Source organism: Colobus angolensis, unplaced genomic scaffold, assembly GCF_000951035.1.
Source record: "Colobus angolensis palliatus isolate OR3802 unplaced genomic scaffold, Cang.pa_1.0 Scaffold15, whole genome shotgun sequence".
Taxonomy (NCBI): Eukaryota; Metazoa; Chordata; class Mammalia; order Primates; family Cercopithecidae; genus Colobus; species Colobus angolensis.
Window position 1 is genome coordinate 12,506,935 of NW_012114599.1, and position 21,038 is coordinate 12,527,972.

The 21,038-nt window shown below is 36.9% G+C and overlaps 1 protein-coding gene across 1 annotated transcript in view; it reads left to right on the plus strand.

Moving 5' to 3' along the window:
• HEATR5B (HEAT repeat containing 5B) overlaps window positions 1–21,038 on the plus strand; it is a 105,575-nt gene that overhangs the window by 5,264 nt on the left and 79,273 nt on the right. The window contains exons 4-14 of the mRNA XM_011935976.1: window positions 1,703–1,811; window positions 3,095–3,244; window positions 6,143–6,314; window positions 8,345–8,502; window positions 10,071–10,320; window positions 13,059–13,214; window positions 13,997–14,247; window positions 16,938–17,049; window positions 18,226–18,378; window positions 19,938–20,037; window positions 20,395–20,504. Of these exons, the coding sequence (XP_011791366.1) occupies window positions 1,703–1,811; window positions 3,095–3,244; window positions 6,143–6,314; window positions 8,345–8,502; window positions 10,071–10,320; window positions 13,059–13,214; window positions 13,997–14,247; window positions 16,938–17,049; window positions 18,226–18,378; window positions 19,938–20,037; window positions 20,395–20,504 (1,721 nt within the window). The remainder of the gene's footprint in view (window positions 1–1,702; window positions 1,812–3,094; window positions 3,245–6,142; window positions 6,315–8,344; window positions 8,503–10,070; window positions 10,321–13,058; window positions 13,215–13,996; window positions 14,248–16,937; window positions 17,050–18,225; window positions 18,379–19,937; window positions 20,038–20,394; window positions 20,505–21,038) is intronic.

Consider the following 21,038-nt stretch of genomic DNA (forward strand, 5'->3'; position numbering starts at 1 on the left):
TAGACGTCAACATTCAAGGGGCATGGTCAGTGTAATAGCTTACAGAGGAAATAGAGAGATTATTCAAAACCTGGATTCTAATTTTTAGGTCTACTTTCAGGTAGTTACCTGGTATCACTAGGTAACTACCTAGATACATTGTGATTAGATTTTGTGTTTTGTTTAGGATAGATGTAAACCTCAAAAGTTTTAGAGGAGATTAGACAGTTCTAGTACTTTCTAGTTTATTTTGAAGTTTGAAGCTATGTTCACTGCTGCTTAGCAAATACACACATAATTTTATAGTTCTGGTTAAGTAGAATTGATTATACATTCATATGTATTTCCAGTGGATCCATGGGTCCTATTTAGGAAATCTCCAATGTATGCTGGCATGTGATGCCAGTCATTTAAAATTTATTATCAGCCTACAGGGTATCAAAAAGCATGAGATTTGGAGTTGAAGAGGTGAAAGTTGATTCCCTGATTCTACTGTTTATTATGTGTTCGATTGTGAGCTAAATTTAGTTAACCTCTCTTATCTGTAAATTGCTCAGATCACACAGCTTTTATTTATTTTTATTTGTTGGAGTGGGAGTGGCTCGCCTCATGGTAGACCACCTGCCCACTTCCAAGATCCAACTACACATAGCTATTAGATGATGGGTTCTAGGATTTAGGCACAGGTCTGCCAGACTCCAAAGCATCCGCTCTTTACCACCATGTCCTACTTTTGCCCTTAAGCTAAACCCACAGCTGTTCACTTACTATTGACCTAAGTGACAGTGGGGTCATTTCTTGCTCCTGAAGAATGTGTTGCTATTAGTTTATTCTTCCGAGTGTTCTGTTAATGTAATTTAGATTAAATTTTACAGGTTTACAAATAGTATAGTATTATTTGTAAATTAAGAGGCAGACACTGTGAGCAATGCAAATGTGTGAGATATATTCCCTGTTTCTGGAGTTTACATTTCCACTGGCAGGACAAGATAGAGACATATAAAATGGTCAAGTTACAACACAGTAAACGATATAATGTTGTCAAAATGAGTGATTGACATTAGTATTATATATAATGAAAGAAGAGAGGGATTGTTGAGGATTGACATAATTTGGAAAGTCTTCATAGAATCAAAGCTTAGGGGCTGGGTGCAGTGGCTCACGCCTGTAATCCCAGCACTTTGGGAGGCCGAGGCGGGCAGATCACCTGAGGTCAGGAGTTCGAGATCAGCCTGGCTAATGTGGTGAAACCCCGTCTCTACTAAATATACAAAATGAGCTGGGAATGGTGGCACACACCTGTAATCCCAGCTACTTGGGAGGCTGAGGAGGGAGAAGGGCTTGAACTCAGGAGGCGGAGGTTGCAGTGAGCTAGGACCATACCACTGCACTCCAGCCTGGGTGACAGAGTGAGACTTTGTCTCCCCCCGCAAAAAACGAAAAGCTTGGATTTCTTCCCAAATAACGGGTATGATTTATTATGTACATATGTAGATTCTTTTGTATTTTAACAAGAATACAATTTATAGTATTTAACAAGAATACAGTGTAAATATAGTATTTGTTGCAGTTATGAAGGATAAACAAATTGTTTTCGATAGTTGAAATTAAGGATTATAGCCAAATGTGTCCTAGACAAATGCAGATTGATTTCTGAAAATGAGAAAAGTATAATTGTATCATTAACCTGAATGATGACCAGTGAAATTGTCACTTCTCACAGGGCTGCAGTGGCTTGTGTCGGAGCATTTTATGAAAAAATGGGGAGAATGTTGGGCAGCGCATTTCCAGAAACAGTGAATAATCTATTGAAATCTCTGAAAAGTGCAGAGGTAAGTTTTACAACCAATATTATTTGAATATTTGCTTGTGGCAAGAGTTAGATGTCAGCTAAAATATGTTTGTTTCTTTTTCTGTCACTGTGGTACTCATATTGCTTAACAAGGAGGTAATTTCAAATTATTACTTGTCCCTTCTTTTAACATACATCGGGGGAAGAGAAAGAATGCTTTTCTTTGACAATGAATAGGTTTACGTGTTATTTTTTATTTAGTCCTGTGATACTTTTGGATTGGCCTTTTTTTCCTTCTTTTTTTGGTGCCATAGCTAATGTGTTAATTTTCTGGTTGCTGTAATAAATTACCTTAGACTGGGTGGCTTAAAACAGCAATTTATTGTCTCACAGTTCTGGAAGCTGGAGGTCTGCGATAAAGTGTCAGCAAGGCCATGTTTCCACTGAAGGATCTAGAGAAGAATGCTTCCTTTCCTTCTTACCTTCTAGTGGTTGCTGGAAATCTTTGATCTTCCTTGGCTTATAGATGCATCTCTCCCATCTCTGCCTCCTTTGTCACATAGCCTTTTCCCTGTGCCTGTGTGTTTTGGGTCTAAATTATTTTCCTGTTCAGTGATACCTGTCACTGGACTAGAATTGGATACCTCTTCTGGGAACTATTTGTCTATTCATTCACTAAAAATGAATTGATAAAATATTATTTGTCAGGCATTAAGCATACAAAGATGGTCCTGACCTCAAAGAACTTACAATCTAGTGGAAGAGATCTAAGTGTGAATAAGCGTTGTGATACTCTGTGATGAGTACACTGTTAGAAATAACAGTAAGCACTATGAGAATATGAATGTAAGAGTTTGAGTTAGTCACAAGAAGATGAAGGTTTGCTGTATTTCTGACACTTTTTTTAAATGTGTTGTTTTCTGCTTCCTCTTTTCTATGGTTTATATATTTTTTTCTTAACTATTTTATACTTAATATTTTATATTCTGAAAATATTTTATATTCTGAAAGTTTGGATCGTTGAGCTGTATTGAAGCTTTTGAGTCTGTCTTCATGTTCTCAGTATATTGTATGTACTTCAGTAAGTCATAGAAACATTGGAATATATTTACTTATCACCTAATTTTTAAGAAAGATGTTATTTAATATATATTCTTACTTTCTAGGATACTTAATTTTATTGTACTTTTCATTATTTACTGTTTATAATTTGGAGGTAAGACCATTAGACCCAAAGAACTTTTGTCTTGGTATGTTCTTGTTTAAATATGGAATTTATTTTACAAAATCTTTTTTTTTTTTTTTTTCCCTATACATGTCTAGTCTCAAGGGCGAAGTGAAATCTTAATGAGTCTGCAGAAAGTTCTAAGTGGCCTGGGTGGTGCAGCAGCTTCCTCTCATCGTGATATTTATAAGAATGCCAGGTCTCTCTTGACTGATAGGTCAATGGCTGTTCGATGTGCAGTGGCCAAGGTTAGTACTTGACCAATTTAGAATGCTGCTCCTTATCCTTCTTGCTCTTAAACTGTCAATGATTTTTTTTCTGTTAAAATTTTAAATTATGTTTTGTGTTCCAATGGATTAGTTTAATTTTCTGGAATTATATATAATAGTATCACATCCTGAGATATACTTTTGTGCGTATGTATATTCTGGCTTCTTTCGCTTGGTATAATTATTTTGAAATTCATTTATGTCGTATATGTATCCATAGTTCATTCCTTTTTATTGCTGAGTAGTATTTCCTTGTATGGATATGTCACATTGGTTTGTTCACACCTGTTACAAACATTTGAGTTGCTTCCAGTTTTGATTATTACAAAAAAAGCTTCTGTGAACATCTGTATATAAGTTTTTGCATGAACATACGCTTTCATTTCTCTTCGGCAAATACCTAGGGATGGAATAGCTGGTTCATAGGGCAGATTTAGTTTAACGTTCAGATAACTACAAAACAGTTTTCCAAAGTACTTGTGCCATTTTACATCTCTACTAGCAGTGTATGAGAATTTCACTTCCTCCATGTCATCACCATTGTTTGTTACTGACAGTCTTTTTAATTTAAGCCATTCTAATGGATACATATCTCATTGTATCTCATATCTCAGTGGTATCTCATTGTGGCTTTTATTTGCATTTCCCTAATGATGAATGATAAGCATATCTTCAGGTGCTTATTTGCCATCCATATCTTCTTTGAAGAAGGATGTGCTCAATCTTTTGTCCATTGTTTTATAGGGTTGTTTTGTAATTACTGACTTTTGAGAGTGTTTTATAGGTTCTTTACATATTCCTTTATCAGATATGTGATTTACAAATATTTTCCCAATCGGTGGCCTGTCTCTCTATTCTCTAAATAGTGCCTTGTAAGGCAAAGACGTTTTGAATTTCATCCAATGTATCTGTTTTTCTTATATGAATTGTGCTTTTGGTGTTGTATCTAAGGAAACATTTTGTAAACCAGGGTTTGTCCTGTGTTTCCTTCTAGAGGTTTTATAGTTTTATACTTAGATATATGATCCATTTTGAGTTAATTTTTGTATATGGTGCAAGGTTGGAATCACATTTTTTTGTTTTTTGTTTTCAATGTGGATATCCACTTCTTCCAGTGCCATTTCGAAAAGCCTGTCTTTTCTTCGCTAAACTCCCTTTGCTCCCTTTGTTGAAAATCAGTTGTGTGTATATGTATAGGTATAATTTTGGACTCTATTCTGTTTTATTGATCCATTTGTCTATCTTGATGCCAACAACACTTTTCTTCATGACAGTACCTTTATGATAAGTCTTGAAATCAGGTGCTGTTAGTCCTCCAACTTTGTTCTTTTTCAAAATTGTTTTGCCTAGTCTAGGTTTGTCAATGTCTACAAAAAGACCATGCTGGGATTTTGATTCAGGTTGCATTGAATTTGGAGAGAATTGCCATCCTAACAATATTAAGTCTTCCACCCTATGAACGTACATGATATCTCTCTCCATTTATTTTGGTCTTTAATTTCTCTTAGCAAAACATCTTGTAATGTTAAATGTACAGATCTTGACAGAATACAAATAAGACTGTGAAAATATGAATAAAATCATGAATTATATCAATGTCAACATCTAGGCTGGCGTGGTGACTCACACCTGTAATCCCAGCACTTTGGGAGGCCGAGACGGAAGGATCACCTGAGGTCAGGAGTTAGAGACCAGCCTGGCCAACATGGCAAAACCCCATCTCTACTAAAAATACAAAAATTAGCCAGGTGTGGTGGCATGTGCCTGTCAAATCATTTTTCAGCATCTGTTGAGATAATGATTGGATTTTTCTTTTTTAGTTTGCTACTGTGGTGAATAACATTGATTAGTTTTACAATTTTAACCAATATTGCATTCTTAAGATAAATCTCACTTGGTCATGATATATTATCCTTATTATATATTATTGTATTAGAGTTGCTAGAAGTTTGTTTAGAAATGTGTATCTGTGTTCATAAGGGATGTGGGTATGTAGTTTCTTTTTCATGTAGTGTCTTTGTTAGGTTTCAGCGTCAGGGTGTTACTAGCATTATAGGATTAGTTGGAAAGTTCCCTTCAATATTCTGTAAGAGTTTGTATAGAATTGGTATTATTTCTTACCTGAACATTTTGTTGAATTCACTGGTGTAGCCATCTCCTAGAGTTTTTTTTGAGGGAAAGATTTTGAAGTACACAATCAAAATTTAACATAGATATTGGGCTATTCAGGTTATCTGTTTCTTGAGTGAATTGTCTATTTCCTTTAAGTTGTCAACTTTATTGGCATAAAGTTGTTCACATATTCCCTTTAACTTTTAAAACATGTTGAATCTGTAGTGATTTGACCTCTCTCATTTCTAATTTTGGTAATTTGTATTTTTACTCTTTTGTTTTTCCTGATCAGCCTGAGGATTTATCAAATTTATTAGTCTTCTTAAAGAAGCAGCTTTGGTTTCATTTCTATTATTTTTTAGTTTCCCAGTCATTAATTTCCTTTATTGTTTCCTTTCTTGGCTTACTTTGTGTTGAATTTGCTCTCTTTCATCTAGTTTTTTAAGGGTGAAGCTGAGATTATTGATTTGAGACCCTTCTTCTTTTCTAATGTGGTAGTTTAGTGTTACATGTTTCTTCCTAACTGGAAACTTTCTAAAAGCAGTAGGCTGGGACAATTGTAGGGTTCATCTTGTTTTTTCCTCATCTCTTAAGGATACCTTAAGATGCTTCATTGCCTGAGGTCCAGTGTCTTGAAAACTTGTTTCATTTATTTTGTCGAGGGTTTTGGTTATCTCAAGAGAGGCGGTGAGTCTGGTTCTTGCTGTTCCATCTCTGGAAGCAGATGTTGTAGAATGTTATTTACTTTTTTGTTTTTAATTCCAGTGTCTACTAGAACTACAGAATGAAGCTGTATTTATGTGGACTGCTGAACTAGAAAATATAGCCACTCTCTGCTTTAAGGCTTTGGAAAACTCAAATTATGGGGTACGAGTGGCAGTGTCTAAACTTTTAGGAACAGTCATGGCCACAGCATTAATGCCAAAACAGGCAACAGGTATTGTGTTTGCCCTTGATTTAGACTATAACAGACCTAATTAGTTATTACATATAGGCAGGTCACTGTAATGGATTTAAATTTTTAGGTATCTTTGTCTAGTTTTTCATAAAATGAAAGAACCTGGCTGGGCGTGGTGGCTCACACCTGTAATCCCAGCACTTTTGGGAGGCCAAGACGGTTGGATCACGAGGTCAGGAGTTCAAGACTAGCTTGGCCAAGATGCTGAAACCCCGTCTCTACTAAAAATACAAAAATTGGCCAGGCGCAATGGCTCACGCCTGTAATCCCAGCGCTTTGGGAGGCCAAGGCGGGTGGATCACAAGGTCAGGCGATCAAGACCATCCTGGCTAACTTGTGAAAACCCGTCTCTACTAAAAATACAAAAAATTAGCTGGGCGTGGTGGCAGGCATCTGTAGTCCCAGCTACTCGGGAGGCTGAGGCAGGAAAATGGCATGAACCCAGGAAGCGGAGCTTGCAGTGAACTGAGATCACGCCACTGCACTCCAGCCTGGGCGACAGAGCGCGTCTCCATCTCAAAAAAAAAAAAAAAAAACAAATATTAGCCGGGCATGGTGGTATGCGCCTGTAATCCCAGCTACTCAGGAGGCTGAGGCAGGAGAATCACATGAACCCAGGCAGCAGAGGTTGCAGTGAGCCAAGATCGTGCCACTGCACTCCAGCCTGGGTGACAGAGCAAGACTCCATCTCAAAAAATTTAAAAAAAAACAAAACAAAAAACCCAAATGGCATTTTCCTTGATATAGTCACATTTTTTGTGATGATAATGTACAGGATATCTAGCAATTATACTGGACATACAAGCATATAAGATTTATGAAATGATTTTGGATAATGTATAAAGTACTGGAATCTGGTGCTTTATTTGCTATTTGTTTTCAGTCTCTGATAAGTAGATCCCCGTTTGTACCACAGTATTAATTTTTAATTTTTCCTGATTATCATTATAAACAGAATCAGAGGCAGCGTTGAGTTTTCAAATTACTCTTGCTTTGCTTCACAGTTCCATAGAGATATCTCAGGGGTGCCTGTGAGCAGATGCTGAGTGAACCTTGCCCCGGTCTTGTCCTCACCTCTACCCCACCTCTGTATCATAGAGACAGAACCAGATGTTTTAGGTTCAAGTCCTGTCTCTTGTATTTATTAACTGTGAAACCCTATTTCACTTCTTTGAGCTTTGATTTCTTCATCTTTAATGATAATTATTTCAGTATAATTATTATGATGAAATTTATTTATGATGATGATGATGATGTAATGTTTTAAGGTGCTGACTATGTGCCGGGCACTGAATTACGTGTATTACAAAATTTATTCCTCCTAAAAGTCCTGTGAATTATATGTACTGTTGTTATTACTGTTTTATAGATGAGGAAATTGAAACTTAGAGAGATTCTGTAACTAATTTTCTAAAAACTGTTCTGTGTCAGAAATGAAATTCATATCCCGGGCAGCCAAATACCAAAGCTTGCATTCTTAGCCATGAGCTTTATACCTCCTCTACAGAAGTTTTGTGAGGATTGCATTTGCTACTATATGTGGAAGGACTTCATAAAATGTGAAACTCTATACCAGGGATGCTGATTCAGTTGCATTCCCAGTAACATTTTCATCTATTGGTAACTGCTGTGTAGAAAGCACTGTGATGAGAAAAGTTTTTTGCGTCCACCTCAGACAGGAATGAGAACTGAGATCAGTTAGTAGTATTTGCTGTGGGTACGCTTTGTCCTTATTGTGTTACACATAGTATTGTCATTATTATTAGACTGTTTTGCATAGATTTATTGAATTGCTTTTATTTCTAGCTCTTTCCATTTTTCTGAGCATTTTTTGCTTTGGAATTGAATTCAGGTTTACAAGTACATTGAAAGTTTTAAGAAAAAAATTATAAGGAAATTAAACCATTTCCCCATTGTAGTAACATATCCTTAAAAATAATTATTTGAATTATTAAGCTAGAGTGCCGCAGAAATATATTTCCTCATACTTTTATTTTTCTTCCTGAAAGTAATGCGTCAGAATGTGAAGCGAGCAACATTTGATGAAGTCTTAGAACTCATGGCCACAGGATTTCTGCGTGGAGGGTCAGGTTTCTTAAAGAGCGGTGGAGAAATGTTAAAAGTTGGAGGGTCCGTTAATCGTGAAGTGAGAGTTGGAGTTACGCAGGTTTGTAACATATATGTGTAAAATAATTTTGGCTGGGCGTGGTGGCTCATGCCTGTAATCCCAGCACTTTGAGAGGCTAAGGCGGGCGATAGCCTGAGGTCAGGAGTTTGAGACCAGCCTGACTAACATGATGAAACCCCGTCTCTACTAAAAATACCAAAAAATTAGCCAGATGTGGTGGCACACACCTGTGGTCCCAGCTTCTCGAGAGGCTGAGGTAGGAGGATCACTTCAACCAGGGAGGTGGAGGTTGCAGTGAGCCGAGATCATGCTACTGCACTCTAGCTTGGGTGACAGAGGGAGACTCCGTCTCAAAAAAAAAAAGATTTTGTTCATATCACTTATGAAACTTCATGGAAGACTGTTATGAAGTAACAGCTAATGGAGAGATTTTTAATATTGTCTGGTTTCTTTTGAAATGTTTCTTTTACCAAATGAATGAGTTACATTCAAATTCCAAATTACATGCTTATATGAAAATTCAGTAGATATTTAATGATACATAAATAAACCTGTGTCTACTCTATTTGTGTAAATATCTTTAAATAAAGTTCCTATGTTTTGCTTAACAGAAAATCAGATATAAAATAACTCAGTTTTCATTGAAACTGTATTCAGGTAGCTTGAGCATTTAGATTTTAATATTCTCCAACAACCCTGTACCTAAAAATATTGGTTAATGCTTTTATTGGATTTTCTATCAGTGTTTTATCACCAATGTAATTATAAGATTATATCTGACTTGGAATTATAATTTCAAATAGCAACACCAGATACGAGGTTATGGTTAATGATCTAATAATACTTAACACCTAATAAGATGAAATGGTGATCTGGCCAGGCGCGGTGGCTCAAGCCTGTAATCCCAGCACTTTGGGAGGCCGAGACGGGCGGATCACGAGGTCAGGAGTTCGAGACCATCCTGGCTAACACGGTGAAAGCCCGTCTCTACTAAAAAATACAAAAAGCTAGCCGGGCGAGGTGGCTGGTGCCTGTAGTCCCAGCTACTCGGGAGGCTGAGACAGGAGGCGGAGCTTGCAGTGAGCTGAGATCCGGCCACTGCACTCCAGCCCAGGCGACAGAGCGAGACTCCGTCTAAAAAAAAAAAAAAAAGAAATGGTGATCATAGTCAAAATCATGATTTCAGTCAAAATCATGACTGTACCTTGATCCCGGAACAAGTATAAAATATTAGTAAACAATGTTTTAACTTACAGAGAAAGTCGTAAGATTTTATAGCTCTTTAGGATGTTAAGGTTTTCTTGTTTCTGTAACCTGTTACCTTCCCAATCACTGGGGTAAATTCAGCTTCCCTTCCCTCTCACTGCTGTCCCTTTGTGTTCTTCATGAAGTTGTTATCTTAAGAACTGTTTTTTAGCCAAAGATACTTCACTAATAATTCCTATTCCGGAAGTAGTAAAAAGATCTCAAGTTTAAATTTTCTCTGTTTTAGTCTCATATATAATTTATTCTGCATGCTGTTATCATTTATTTTTGTAGTTGCTTTATCTTTGATTTCTGTTCAGTAATGTAAGTATATCTGAAGTCATCCCTTCCTCTGTTTATAGGCGTACGTTGTTTTTGTGACAACATTGGGTGGTCAGTGGTTGGAGCGCAGCTTTGCCACGTTCCTGTCCCATGTACTTGATCTTGTTTCCCATCCTCGGGCAACACAAACACATGTGGAGGCTGTGTATTCAAGACGATGTGTTTCCTTTATCCTAAGAGCCACTGTGGGCAGTTTGCTAGGTGAAAAAGCCCAGATTGCAGCTGCCAAAGAAATCTGTCAAGCTATTGGAAAACAAATGAAAGCCGTAGGTAAGAATTGGTATCATTATGTGTGTTGATTACCTTAGTCATTTAGTTCTTTATTATTCTTCTTAATAAATATCAATGGACTGATTAGTTTATCTTTCTATGTGTTTTCATACTTATTTTTATTGACTACTCTTATTTGATATTAAAATCACATAATTACAGTGAAATAGACTTTTTAAAGATTTGGGTGGCATGTTGGTAAGATTGTGTTTTCTGTTTTATTTCTAGCACCTTTGCTGATTTTATAAATTTCCTGGCATGCAGCAGCACAATAGTTGCTGTCTTCAAAGAATAATATATTGTGATCTTTCTGCTTTTAGAGCCTGTTGTTTTATAAACATGTATTTTTATTGTTTCTTTTCCTCCCCTCATAGGCTTAATATGAAAACTTAGAGAGGAACAATTGCAGATGGTTATTAGCCCCCATAAGATGCACTGTGAAACCTCGGTTATACATAATTACAAGAAATTCCTTTCTAAAAAGTATCAATTTTATAAATTTTTCAATTTAACAAGTAGTTACTGAGTGAGATTTGCAGAGCAGTAATTCGGGGTTTCAATAATGAATGAGATAAAGTTTCTGCCTTCATGGAGCTTTTAATCCAGTTATAAGCTAAATACAAAAGCAAGGCAAAATATAAATTCTAAAAGACAGTTTAATTTTTTCACTATTAGAAGTATATACTAACTTTAATAAGGCAAATTATATTGCCTAATAGAGGTCTTTTGGAATAAGGATTTAATGAGTAAATATTATCAATAATTTATTTTTCAGATATATATGTATTAAATGTTTTATAAAATTAGTGAAAAAAATAGTTATAGTTTTTGTTGTTGATAATAGCTTACTTAGTAAACTAGTTTCATTTTTTATTTTATATTATTTTATTTGAGACAGAGTATAGCTCTGCTGCCCAGGCTGGAGTGCAGTAGTGCGATCTCAGCTGACTACAACCTCCGCCTCCTGGGTTCAAATTATTCTCCTGCCTCACCCTCACGCCTGTGATTACAGGCATGTGCCACCACATACCCTGCTAATTTTTGTATTTTTAGTAGAAACAGGGTTTCACCACATTGGCCAGTCTGGTCTTGAACTCCTGACCTCAAGTGATACACCTGCCTTGGCCTTCCGGAGTGCTGGGAGTACAGATATGAGCCACCATGCCCAGTCAGTAAACTAGTTTTAAATGTATAGAGCTAACTGAAAATTATGAATTGTGAATTAAAGAGTGTTTAAATTAATGAGAGATCATTCCTTAGATATGCTAAAATAGTCATCTGTCTTAGATTCACAACTTAAAGAATAATTTGCACGTTGATTCACTGAGGAAATGTTTAGTGCCAGAAACACTGCGCAAAATGGTGGGAGTAAAATAGCAAGCCAGATGCATACAGCACCTGTCCACAGGGAGCTTAAACTTTAGCAATCGAAAGCCAGAGTTTATGCTTTTCCAAGTCCAGAAATACCTAAAAACAAAAGAGTTATTTGGTCAGGCATGCCTGTAATCCCAGCACTTTGGGAGGCCAAGATGGGTCAATCACTTGAGGCCAGGAGTTCTTCGAGAACAGCCTGCCCAACATGGTGAAACCCTGTCTCTACTAAAAAATACAAAAATAGTTGGGCATGGTAGCATACACCTGTAGTCCCAGCTACTCAGGAGGCTGAGGTGGGAGGATTACTTGAACCCAGGAGGCAGAGGCTGTAGTCAGCTGAGATGGCACCACTACACTCCAGCTTGGGCAACAGAGCAAGGCTCTGTCTCAAAAAAAAAAAATTTAATTACAGTCCTCAATTTATTAATCTGTTATATCCTATTATTCTGTATTATGTATTTTATAGTCTGTTAATTCATAATGATGCAAAAAAGAAAGTTTTACTATCATTTAAAGCTTCTTAATGTTAAGGTCATAAATTTTTTATTTGATTTTTTTTTTAAGTCCCGAAAGCAGAATTAAATATAATGATACATATTGGGGATTTATGGGCCAGAATGTATTCTCAATTAGTAATTTGGCAAGGGATCTTTAATTGTCTCTTGTCAAACACATTTCAATTCTAGTGGAAGCTGAAAGGTTGGGTTAGCTTAGTGGGCAGCAAGGCTAATGGAACTTTCAGAAGCATTCCAGTAAGAAGTTCTTAAGTCATTTTCCTTATAGATCCGTTTTCTGGTCAGTAATTTGACAGATACCTCCAATATATTGGAACACTTAAAGTAGCAATGGTAATAAAGTAATAATAGCTGCTAACATTTATTGAATGTGTATTATGGGTAGCATTGTGTTAAATTCTTTATATGCACTGACTTTTTAATCACCACAGTACCATTTGAAATAGGCATGTAAGCCCATTAACAGATAAGGAAATTGGGACAGAAAAGTTGAATATCTTGCCCAATGTCACAAAACTAGTATAACTAGTGGAATTGGGATTTGAACCCGAGTCTTGTTTCTGCCGTATCTGTGCTTTTGTACAAACTGGATTGCTGCTGCTCACTAAAATTAGGTTGTATTCCTGGAAGCAAAGGTATATCTCAGTATATATTTTAGCATTATTATAAAGCCATTAAACAGTGTTTTTAAGTCACTTCAGTGTTTAGTTCTACAAGTTTTCCACTGAGAAATAACTGCATTGTTTTTAACACTGAGACATCAACTGGTATGGCTAAAATCATAAATTGTGTAGACCAAAAAACACCATTCAGTTCTCCTATGTCAAAGACATGATTTTGTGTTTCCAGAAGCAGTAGTGAATGACACAAGTGGAGAAAACAAATCTGGTGCAGCAGACATTGCAGCAAGCCAGCATGTGATGGTCTGTGCCCTCCAGGAACTCGGGAGCCTGGTGCAGAGCTTGAATGCCACCGCATCCCCTCTTATTCAAGAAGCATCTATAGGTTTGACATTCAGTTACTTCCTAGCATGTTTTTTTCACTTTTTTCAGTCGTAAGTGTGATTGATATTTAATTCCTGATTAGTTGCTTATCATCATCATTAGCACTTCAGATCATCAGGTTTTACTTAAATTAAGATTCATTGTGATAGGCTGGGCGCGGTGGCTCATGCCTGTAATCCTAGCACTTTGGGAGGCCCTGGTGGGCGGATCACTTGAGGTCAGGAGTTCGAGACCATCCTGGTCAACATGGTGAAGGTCTGTCTCTACTAAAAATACAGAAATTAGCCAGGTGTGGTGACATGTGCCTGTAATCTACTTGGGAGGCTGAGGCAGGAGAATTGCTTGAGCCCAGGAGGCATAGGTTGCAGTGAGCCAAGATCATGCCACTGCACTCCAGCCTAGGGGACAGAGCGAGTCTCAAGAAAAAAAAAAAAAAGATTCCTTTTAAAGAATATTGAATTAAATGGTTAAATAAAGTTTTGGAACAGAAATCAAAAGCAATTGTGGTAGTTTTTTAATAAAAATTGACTAAAATTTGTTGAAGACTTCTATTAAATTTTATATCAACATTGGATATAATTGTACTATGTTCTTCATAGAAAATGTTCCTTTGAAGTACTCTACTATTTATGAAAAATAAATGTAGTTTTAGGCAAAGTTATGGATCTATATGGGTGAAATCATGGTGATTGTGATTTCAGTTATTGTTTTTTAGATAGTCTTTGAGTTTCTGAAATCATTTGGCTTTATTAAAGAGTAATATTTTGAGCATTTCTTTTTTAGGGCTTTTGGAGATTGTGACTTCAGTGCTTCTTCATCCAAGCATGGCTGCCCGACTTGCTGCTGCATGGTGTTTGCGCTGTGTGGCTGTGGCATTACCTTTCCAGCTGACACCATTTCTAGACAGGTGTGCAGAACGGCTCAACAACTTGAAGACCTCACCAGAAGCTGTTAGTGGATATAGTTTTGCAATGGCTGCTTTGTTAGGTGGAGTACATCAGTGTCCTTTGGGCATTCCTCATGCCAAAGGAAAGGTATGACAGAGATCCTAGATTTGTGAATGCTGTCACATGGGCTTTGGTCTTCATAGGAATGCTGCTGTGTTTGATGTTGAATAGGATGGTCAAATAACAGTTTTACTATATTAACATAAAACATAGTGTTCTTACTATAGGGTTAGCAGACCCTAATTATAATTTGATATTTAATTCTGATGTAAGGATAATAGATTTTGTCTAAGTGTAGTAACATGTTATAGTTTATTTTAGAGGGAAAGAATAAAAAACAGCCTAGGCAACATAGTGAGACCCCTTCATTACAAAAAATTAAAATTAAAGTTAGCCAAGCTTCATGGTCCTAGCTGCTGGGGAGGATGGGTTGGAAGGATCACTTGAGCCCAGGAATTTGAGGTTACAGTGAGCTATGAACATGCCACTGTCCTCCAGCCTGGATGACAGACCAAGACCTACCCTGTCTCTAAAAAAAAAAAAAAACCCAACCTTATACTAATATAGTAATTATTTGAAAGTCAGAGCTTTTCTTTCAGCTTTTAGAAATAAAAGTTCACATTGCTATATATTCAAAGATGTTAGGAGAATATGCTATTGTCATATTTAGCATTTTGATAATGTTTAATAAAAACTGAGTGGTTTTAATAAATCGTGGCTGGAGATGGTGGCTCATGCCTGTAATCCCAGCACTTTGAAAGGCGAGGCAGGTGGATCATTTGAGGTCAGGAGTTTGACACCAGCCTGGCTGACATGGTGAAACCTTGTCTCTACTAAAAATACAGAAAAATTAGCCAGGCATTGTGGCCCATGCCTGTAATCCCAGCTACTTGGGAGGCTGAGGCAAGAGAATCGCTTGAACCCAGGAGGCGGAGGTTGCAGTGAACTGTGATTGCACTACTGCACTCCAGCCTGGGTGACAGAGTAAGACTCCATCTCAAAACATAAAATAAAATAAAAATATGAGTAGCTTTTTTTCTCCTTTCTTTCTATTTATGCTACTATCACGGTTTTCTTCTCAGTAATCTTAAGTGTTTATATAAATATGTGAAACTTTACATAGGCAGATTGGGGCTAGAGTTTTAAATTTTTATTTTTTTTCTGAGACATTAAGCCCAGGTCCATTCATAGGAGTTGCATAGCTACCGATGAAATCCAGACTTCCCTCTCACTTTGTCAAACAGTTGCTTCCTCATTCTCATTTTACTTAGACTTTCTGTCTTCCCCACACCTGCCATCTTCCTCACACCACTTTCATATTTTACATTTGCCTAGAGATCCTTAGGGACTACCCAGTACTCAGAGAGTAAAATATAATCTCCTTTGTCTGATAAACTGCTATCTTATAATTTGACTTCATTCTGTCTGTTCATTCTGATTTCCTGTTGCTCTGATTAGACTCGTTATCTTGCTTCCTTCTCTGGCCTTTTTCAGCTTAGAAGCCTTTGCTTTGCTAACCTTGTAGAGTTTCATCTCCCCGCTTATTCAGCTGTACCAAATTTAAGTCTATAGTAGCCATTCCATGTGGATGTATACAGCAAAGCACTCAGAACAGGTTTAGCCCATGTGGCCACTAAATAAATGCTATCATTATTGGCACTATTATTCCACATTCAAAGATTTGTTGAACTCCTATTATGCATCTCCCATTGAGCTAACCTTGCCTGGGCGTGGTGGCTCAGACCTGTAATCCCAATGCCTAGGGAGGCTGAGGCTGGAGGATCACTTTTGGTCAGAAGTTTGAGACCAACCTGGGAAACATAGCAAGACCCTCTCATACAATAAAATGAAATTTTTAAAATTAGCCAAGTATGTTGGCATACACTTGTAGTCCTAGCTACTCAGGAGGCTGAGGTAGGAGGATCCCTTGAACCCAGGAATTCCACGTTACACCGAGCTATGATTGTGCCGCTGCACCCCAGCCTGCGTGACAGAGTGAGACCCTGTCTCTAAAAAAAAAACAAATAAATAAGCTAATCTTTTGGAGCTTACAGTCGTAGAAGACACAGGAAAAATGAGAAGTGGATTTGTCGCATGATGAAATGACAAAAGTAGCAGCATAGGTGCTGTGTTAACTTATTTCATCCTTGCAAGGCTGAGATAGGCATTCCTATTATTTCTGTTTTTACCAGTGATGGAACTAAGTTGTTCTAGATGAGAATGCGAGTAAATGGCAGAGATGGCATTTGGCCCTGGAGCTTGTCCTTAACTACTACACTGTTCTGGGTCTCTTCAGAGTCATCATTTCAGTCAAGACTGACCAGGTCTTGATGTCTTCGAAACATGCTAATAACATGAAAGGACAAAGTCTTCTTTTGTGTGTTTTTTTTTGTTTGTTTTGGAGACAGAGTCTCACTCTGTCACCGAGGCTGGAGTGCAGTAGTGCGATCTTGGCTCACTGCAACCTCTGCCTCCCCAGTTCGAGCAATTCTCTTGTCTCATCCTCCCGCATAGCTGGGACTACAGGTGCCCGCCACCATGCCCAGCTAATTTTTTTGTATTTTTTAGTAGAGACAGGGTTTCACCGTGTTGCCCAGGCTGGTTTTGAACTCCTGAGCTCAGGCAATCCGCCTGCCTCAGCCTCCCAAAGTGCTAGGATTACAGTCATGAGCCACTGCGCCCAGCCAACTTCTTTTAAGTAAAGTATGCTAGTTATCTGTGTCCTTATTTAATTTAACTTCTTTGAATTAAAATCCAATTCTAAACTTTTCTTGCAGATGGTAGTTAGTATTGCTGAAGATCTTTTACGAACTGCTGCCCAAAATAGCAGGCTATCTTTACAGCGCACCCAAGCTGGCTGGCTTTTACTTGGAGCACTTATGACTTTAGGTATAATTATATTTGAGTAGGATTTTGTCACGCTATAACTGTCAGTAGCCTGTAAAGTAAATTTTATTTAAAAGTATTAAACTTCATATTCTAGATTTTCATTGAAGTTGTAAAAATGGTAAAGATGTTTTCCTTGTCATTTGCTAGTAGATTTCTCTTTTTGGTAATTATTGCTTAAGTACATTTAATGAAAAAGTTGTTAGCAAAGTTTCACTTTTACCATCAGAATAACCTTTGTCTACCTGATGAGTTTAGTGTTTAAAAGAGATGAAAATAGGAGGAAAAATTCCATCCCCTAAGTGAAACCAGCAATGTGATTTTAGTAGAGTGGTAAAGTCACATTTAATTGGTATTGGTATTTTCTGGGGTAACGCTTAATGTGTTTCACTCTTAAGTAGTATGACAAATCTGCAGTACAGGCAAAATTTAACTTGTACATAGTACAAAAATACCTATCATTGTGATGGGGTATGTTCACATTTTAGTTCATATGTTTAGCTGCTGCTGTAAAAAGTGTGTGCATATGTGTACTACAAAGTTATGATACAGATCTAAGCATCTGTCTATTGGAAATTATAGTTTGACCTACTTTTCTTTTTGAAGAAAATAAAAAATTGCAACTCATTTCCAGAAGTTTATGTTAAGTGGTATGTTAAATGAATTATTTAGCAATGTAAATATAGATTCCTAGGTCTGAATGTATTACTTCTCCATGAAACTGAATTGACCATATAAATTACCCCCAAAACTGAGGAATATGTGTATGTATGTGTGTGGGAGTGGGTGTATCTGTTTATATACATATGTATATATGAAAAAGACCTCATAGAATGTGTCCCAGATATATTTTATTGATAATATGCAATCCACCATTCTCAATACAGTTGGGTAATCCTTTAAAAATTGCTTTTTGTGTATTTTATGTTTGGATTCTAGAAGTATTGATAGTTTAAGGTGAGTTTTATTATGCTTTGATCTATATTTTAAGCAGTGAATAAAGTTTGAAAATAATTTTAGAGATAAAAATAGAGTGAAATGACACTGTTAAATATCAGTATTTTACTCTATTTTCGTCTCTAAAATTACATAAAGTTTGTGTTGGGCTCGTTTTGCTTGACACCTGTTTGTAAGGTTTGTTACATATACATGGTTTTGTATTCTCATTTTCTTGGTTAGGACCATCTGTTGTTCGTTACCATCTGCCCAAGATGTTGTTGTTATGGCGAAATGTTTTCCCACGTTCCTTAAAGGAATTGGAAGCTGAGAAGGCCCGAGGCGATTCTTTTACCTGGCAGGTAACTTTGGAAGGTCGTGCTGGAGCCCTATGTGGTAAGAACTGAAAGGATTGTGCTTTCACAATGCTGGGATATTACTAAAATATTTGTAAAGTAAAAGAAACTAAGTAATGATAAATTCATAGGCTTTTAGATTTAAAAAGAAGCTTTATAAATGATCCACTTCAGTTTGCTAATTTTGTAATAAAATTGAAGGGACTCTGAAAAACCGAGACCCTGAAAAAGTGTTTAGACCTGGTGGTTAGACAGGAACTAGAACCCAGTCCTCTTATTCCCACTTGTTGCTGTCTTACCTGTCAAAGAAGCACTGAGTCACCATGTGCAAAAAAAAAAAAAACCCAACAGCTATTTAAAGAAAAAGAAACTCAGAGTTACCAAAGTGATTGCATTTGCAGTTAGTCTTTTCATAATGGAGAAACAGCTGTTTTTTTACATCCTTATCAAATCTCCAAACCTTAATATATTTTTCAGATATCAACATTACAAAAATTACAGATACAGTTGTTTTTGTCTGGGAGTTACAGGAAATGCTAAGGTTTTGTTTCATTTGAGAACTAGAATGACATTGGATGTCCCAGTTCTTTTTTGGTTTATCTCAGAGTGAAAACTACTTCTTTTTCCAAACTGGGAGAGAGATACACGTTTAACCACAAGGGCAGCCAGTCAAGGGGGCACCTTTACTCACACATCTAGGAGGTGTTTTAGTCTTGGCTCTGTTGCTAAAGGGCCAATAAAAATATTTTTCCTACTGGACCATTTTTGTTTGTATACATATATATTTACGTAAATATATGTAAAAATTCAAAATGCAAAGATACATGTAGTGGCCGTGTGTGGTGGCTCATGCCTGTAATCCCAGCACTTTGAGAGGCCAAGGCAGGTGGATCACTGTCAGGAGTTCTAGACCAGCCTGACCAATATGATGAAACCTCATCTCTACTAAAGATGCAAAAATTAACCAGGCGTGGTGGCGGCCACCTGTAGTCCCAGCTACTCGGGAGACTGAGACAGGAGAATTGCTTGAACCTGGGACATGGAGGTTGCAGTGACGTGGAGGTTGTAGTGAGCCGAGATCCCGCCACTGCACTCCAGCCTGGGTGACAGAGCGAGACTCCATCTCAAAAAAAATATATATATATATACACACACACACACACACATATATATATACATATACACATGTATACATATGTATCTGTAAAAATTGCAAAAATATATGTAATATATGTAAAAATTCATGTAAATTTTAAGGCATTGTTTATACACATAAATGGATATGTTTATAAACAGTGCCTTAAAATTTCTTTCTTTGTAGTCATCTGAATTCCTATGAGATTATAGTCCTCTGAATTTCCACCCACAGAAATCTCTCTAACCAGTACCTTCTCTTCCTCCATTTTTCTGTCCACCTTTTTTCTAGCCTTTTCCATGGTTTTTCTTTGTAGTTGTTGCAAGTTTTTCTTTTGGTTCGACATGGTTTCAGAACCTTATATGTTGTAATAATTAAATATTATAATTGCCTTTATATTTATACAATTTTGTAAATTCATGTTCACAAAAGCTACTCCAAATCTGTCCTTTTAAACATTTTAGCCATGAGGAGCTTTGTTGCACATTGTCCTGAGCTCCTAACTGAAGATGTGATTCGAAAATTGATGACCCCTATTGAATGTGCCATGACCATGATGTCACAGTAAGTAAGCAATTAGGACAAGTTCCCATCCTATTTTATATATTAAATATATAACAAATTATAATATATAATTAAATATAATACTTCTCAGCCATGTTTTGTTCTTCTAGAATCATCAAGGAAACATATAAAACTTTATTTTTGTAATATAACTTTACAAATTACAGCAGTGATGTGGACTGAAATACAGTTGTATCTTAAAGTGTTTTTGTTACAGTGAAGATCACAACGTAAGCTAAAATGAAAATGTTTACTTATCAATGTACTTTGGCAGTACATTGATACGTTGCTAAAAAAAAATGTATAAGTAATACTTATTCTGGTAAGCCAATACCAACTATGTTTTTGATATTTTAGCATTCCGTCTGTAATTAAAGCCCATGGAGCTCATCTGAAAGCCAGTGCTGCAATGGTCCGTTTAAGACTTTATGATATCTTGGCTTTGTTACCTCCAAAAACTTATGAAGGTAAATTAAAAATTTGTGGTATCTGATAAAAATTTTTCTTTACAGTTCTTCACTGTGTTATACAGTCTGACCAAGGCTCTCTCGCTGACTTACTTTGCAAAGGAAGGTCACCATTTTATTTTTCTTCATGTAGAGTAGCTAACGCTTGTTGACTGCTTACTGTGTTCTGGGTCTCGTTTTTAGCCGTTTGCATGTATTAGCTTCTTTGACTGTATTGCAACTTATGAGGCCATTAGTCCTATTTTATAGATGAAGAATCTCAGATTGAGAGACTTAAAGAAACTTAACTTACCCAAGACTTAGAGGTAGTTAAGTGGCAGAGCTTGGATTCAAATCTAGCTGGTTTATCTTCAAAGTATGCACTTTTTTTTTTTTTTTTGAGACGGAGTCTCGCTGTGTCACCCAGGCTGGAGTACAGTGGCCGGATCTCAGCTCACTGCAAGCTCCACCTCCCGGGTTTATGCCATTCTCCTGCCTCAGCCTCCCGAGTAGCTGGGACTACAGGCGCCCGCCACCTCGCCCGGCTAGTTTTTT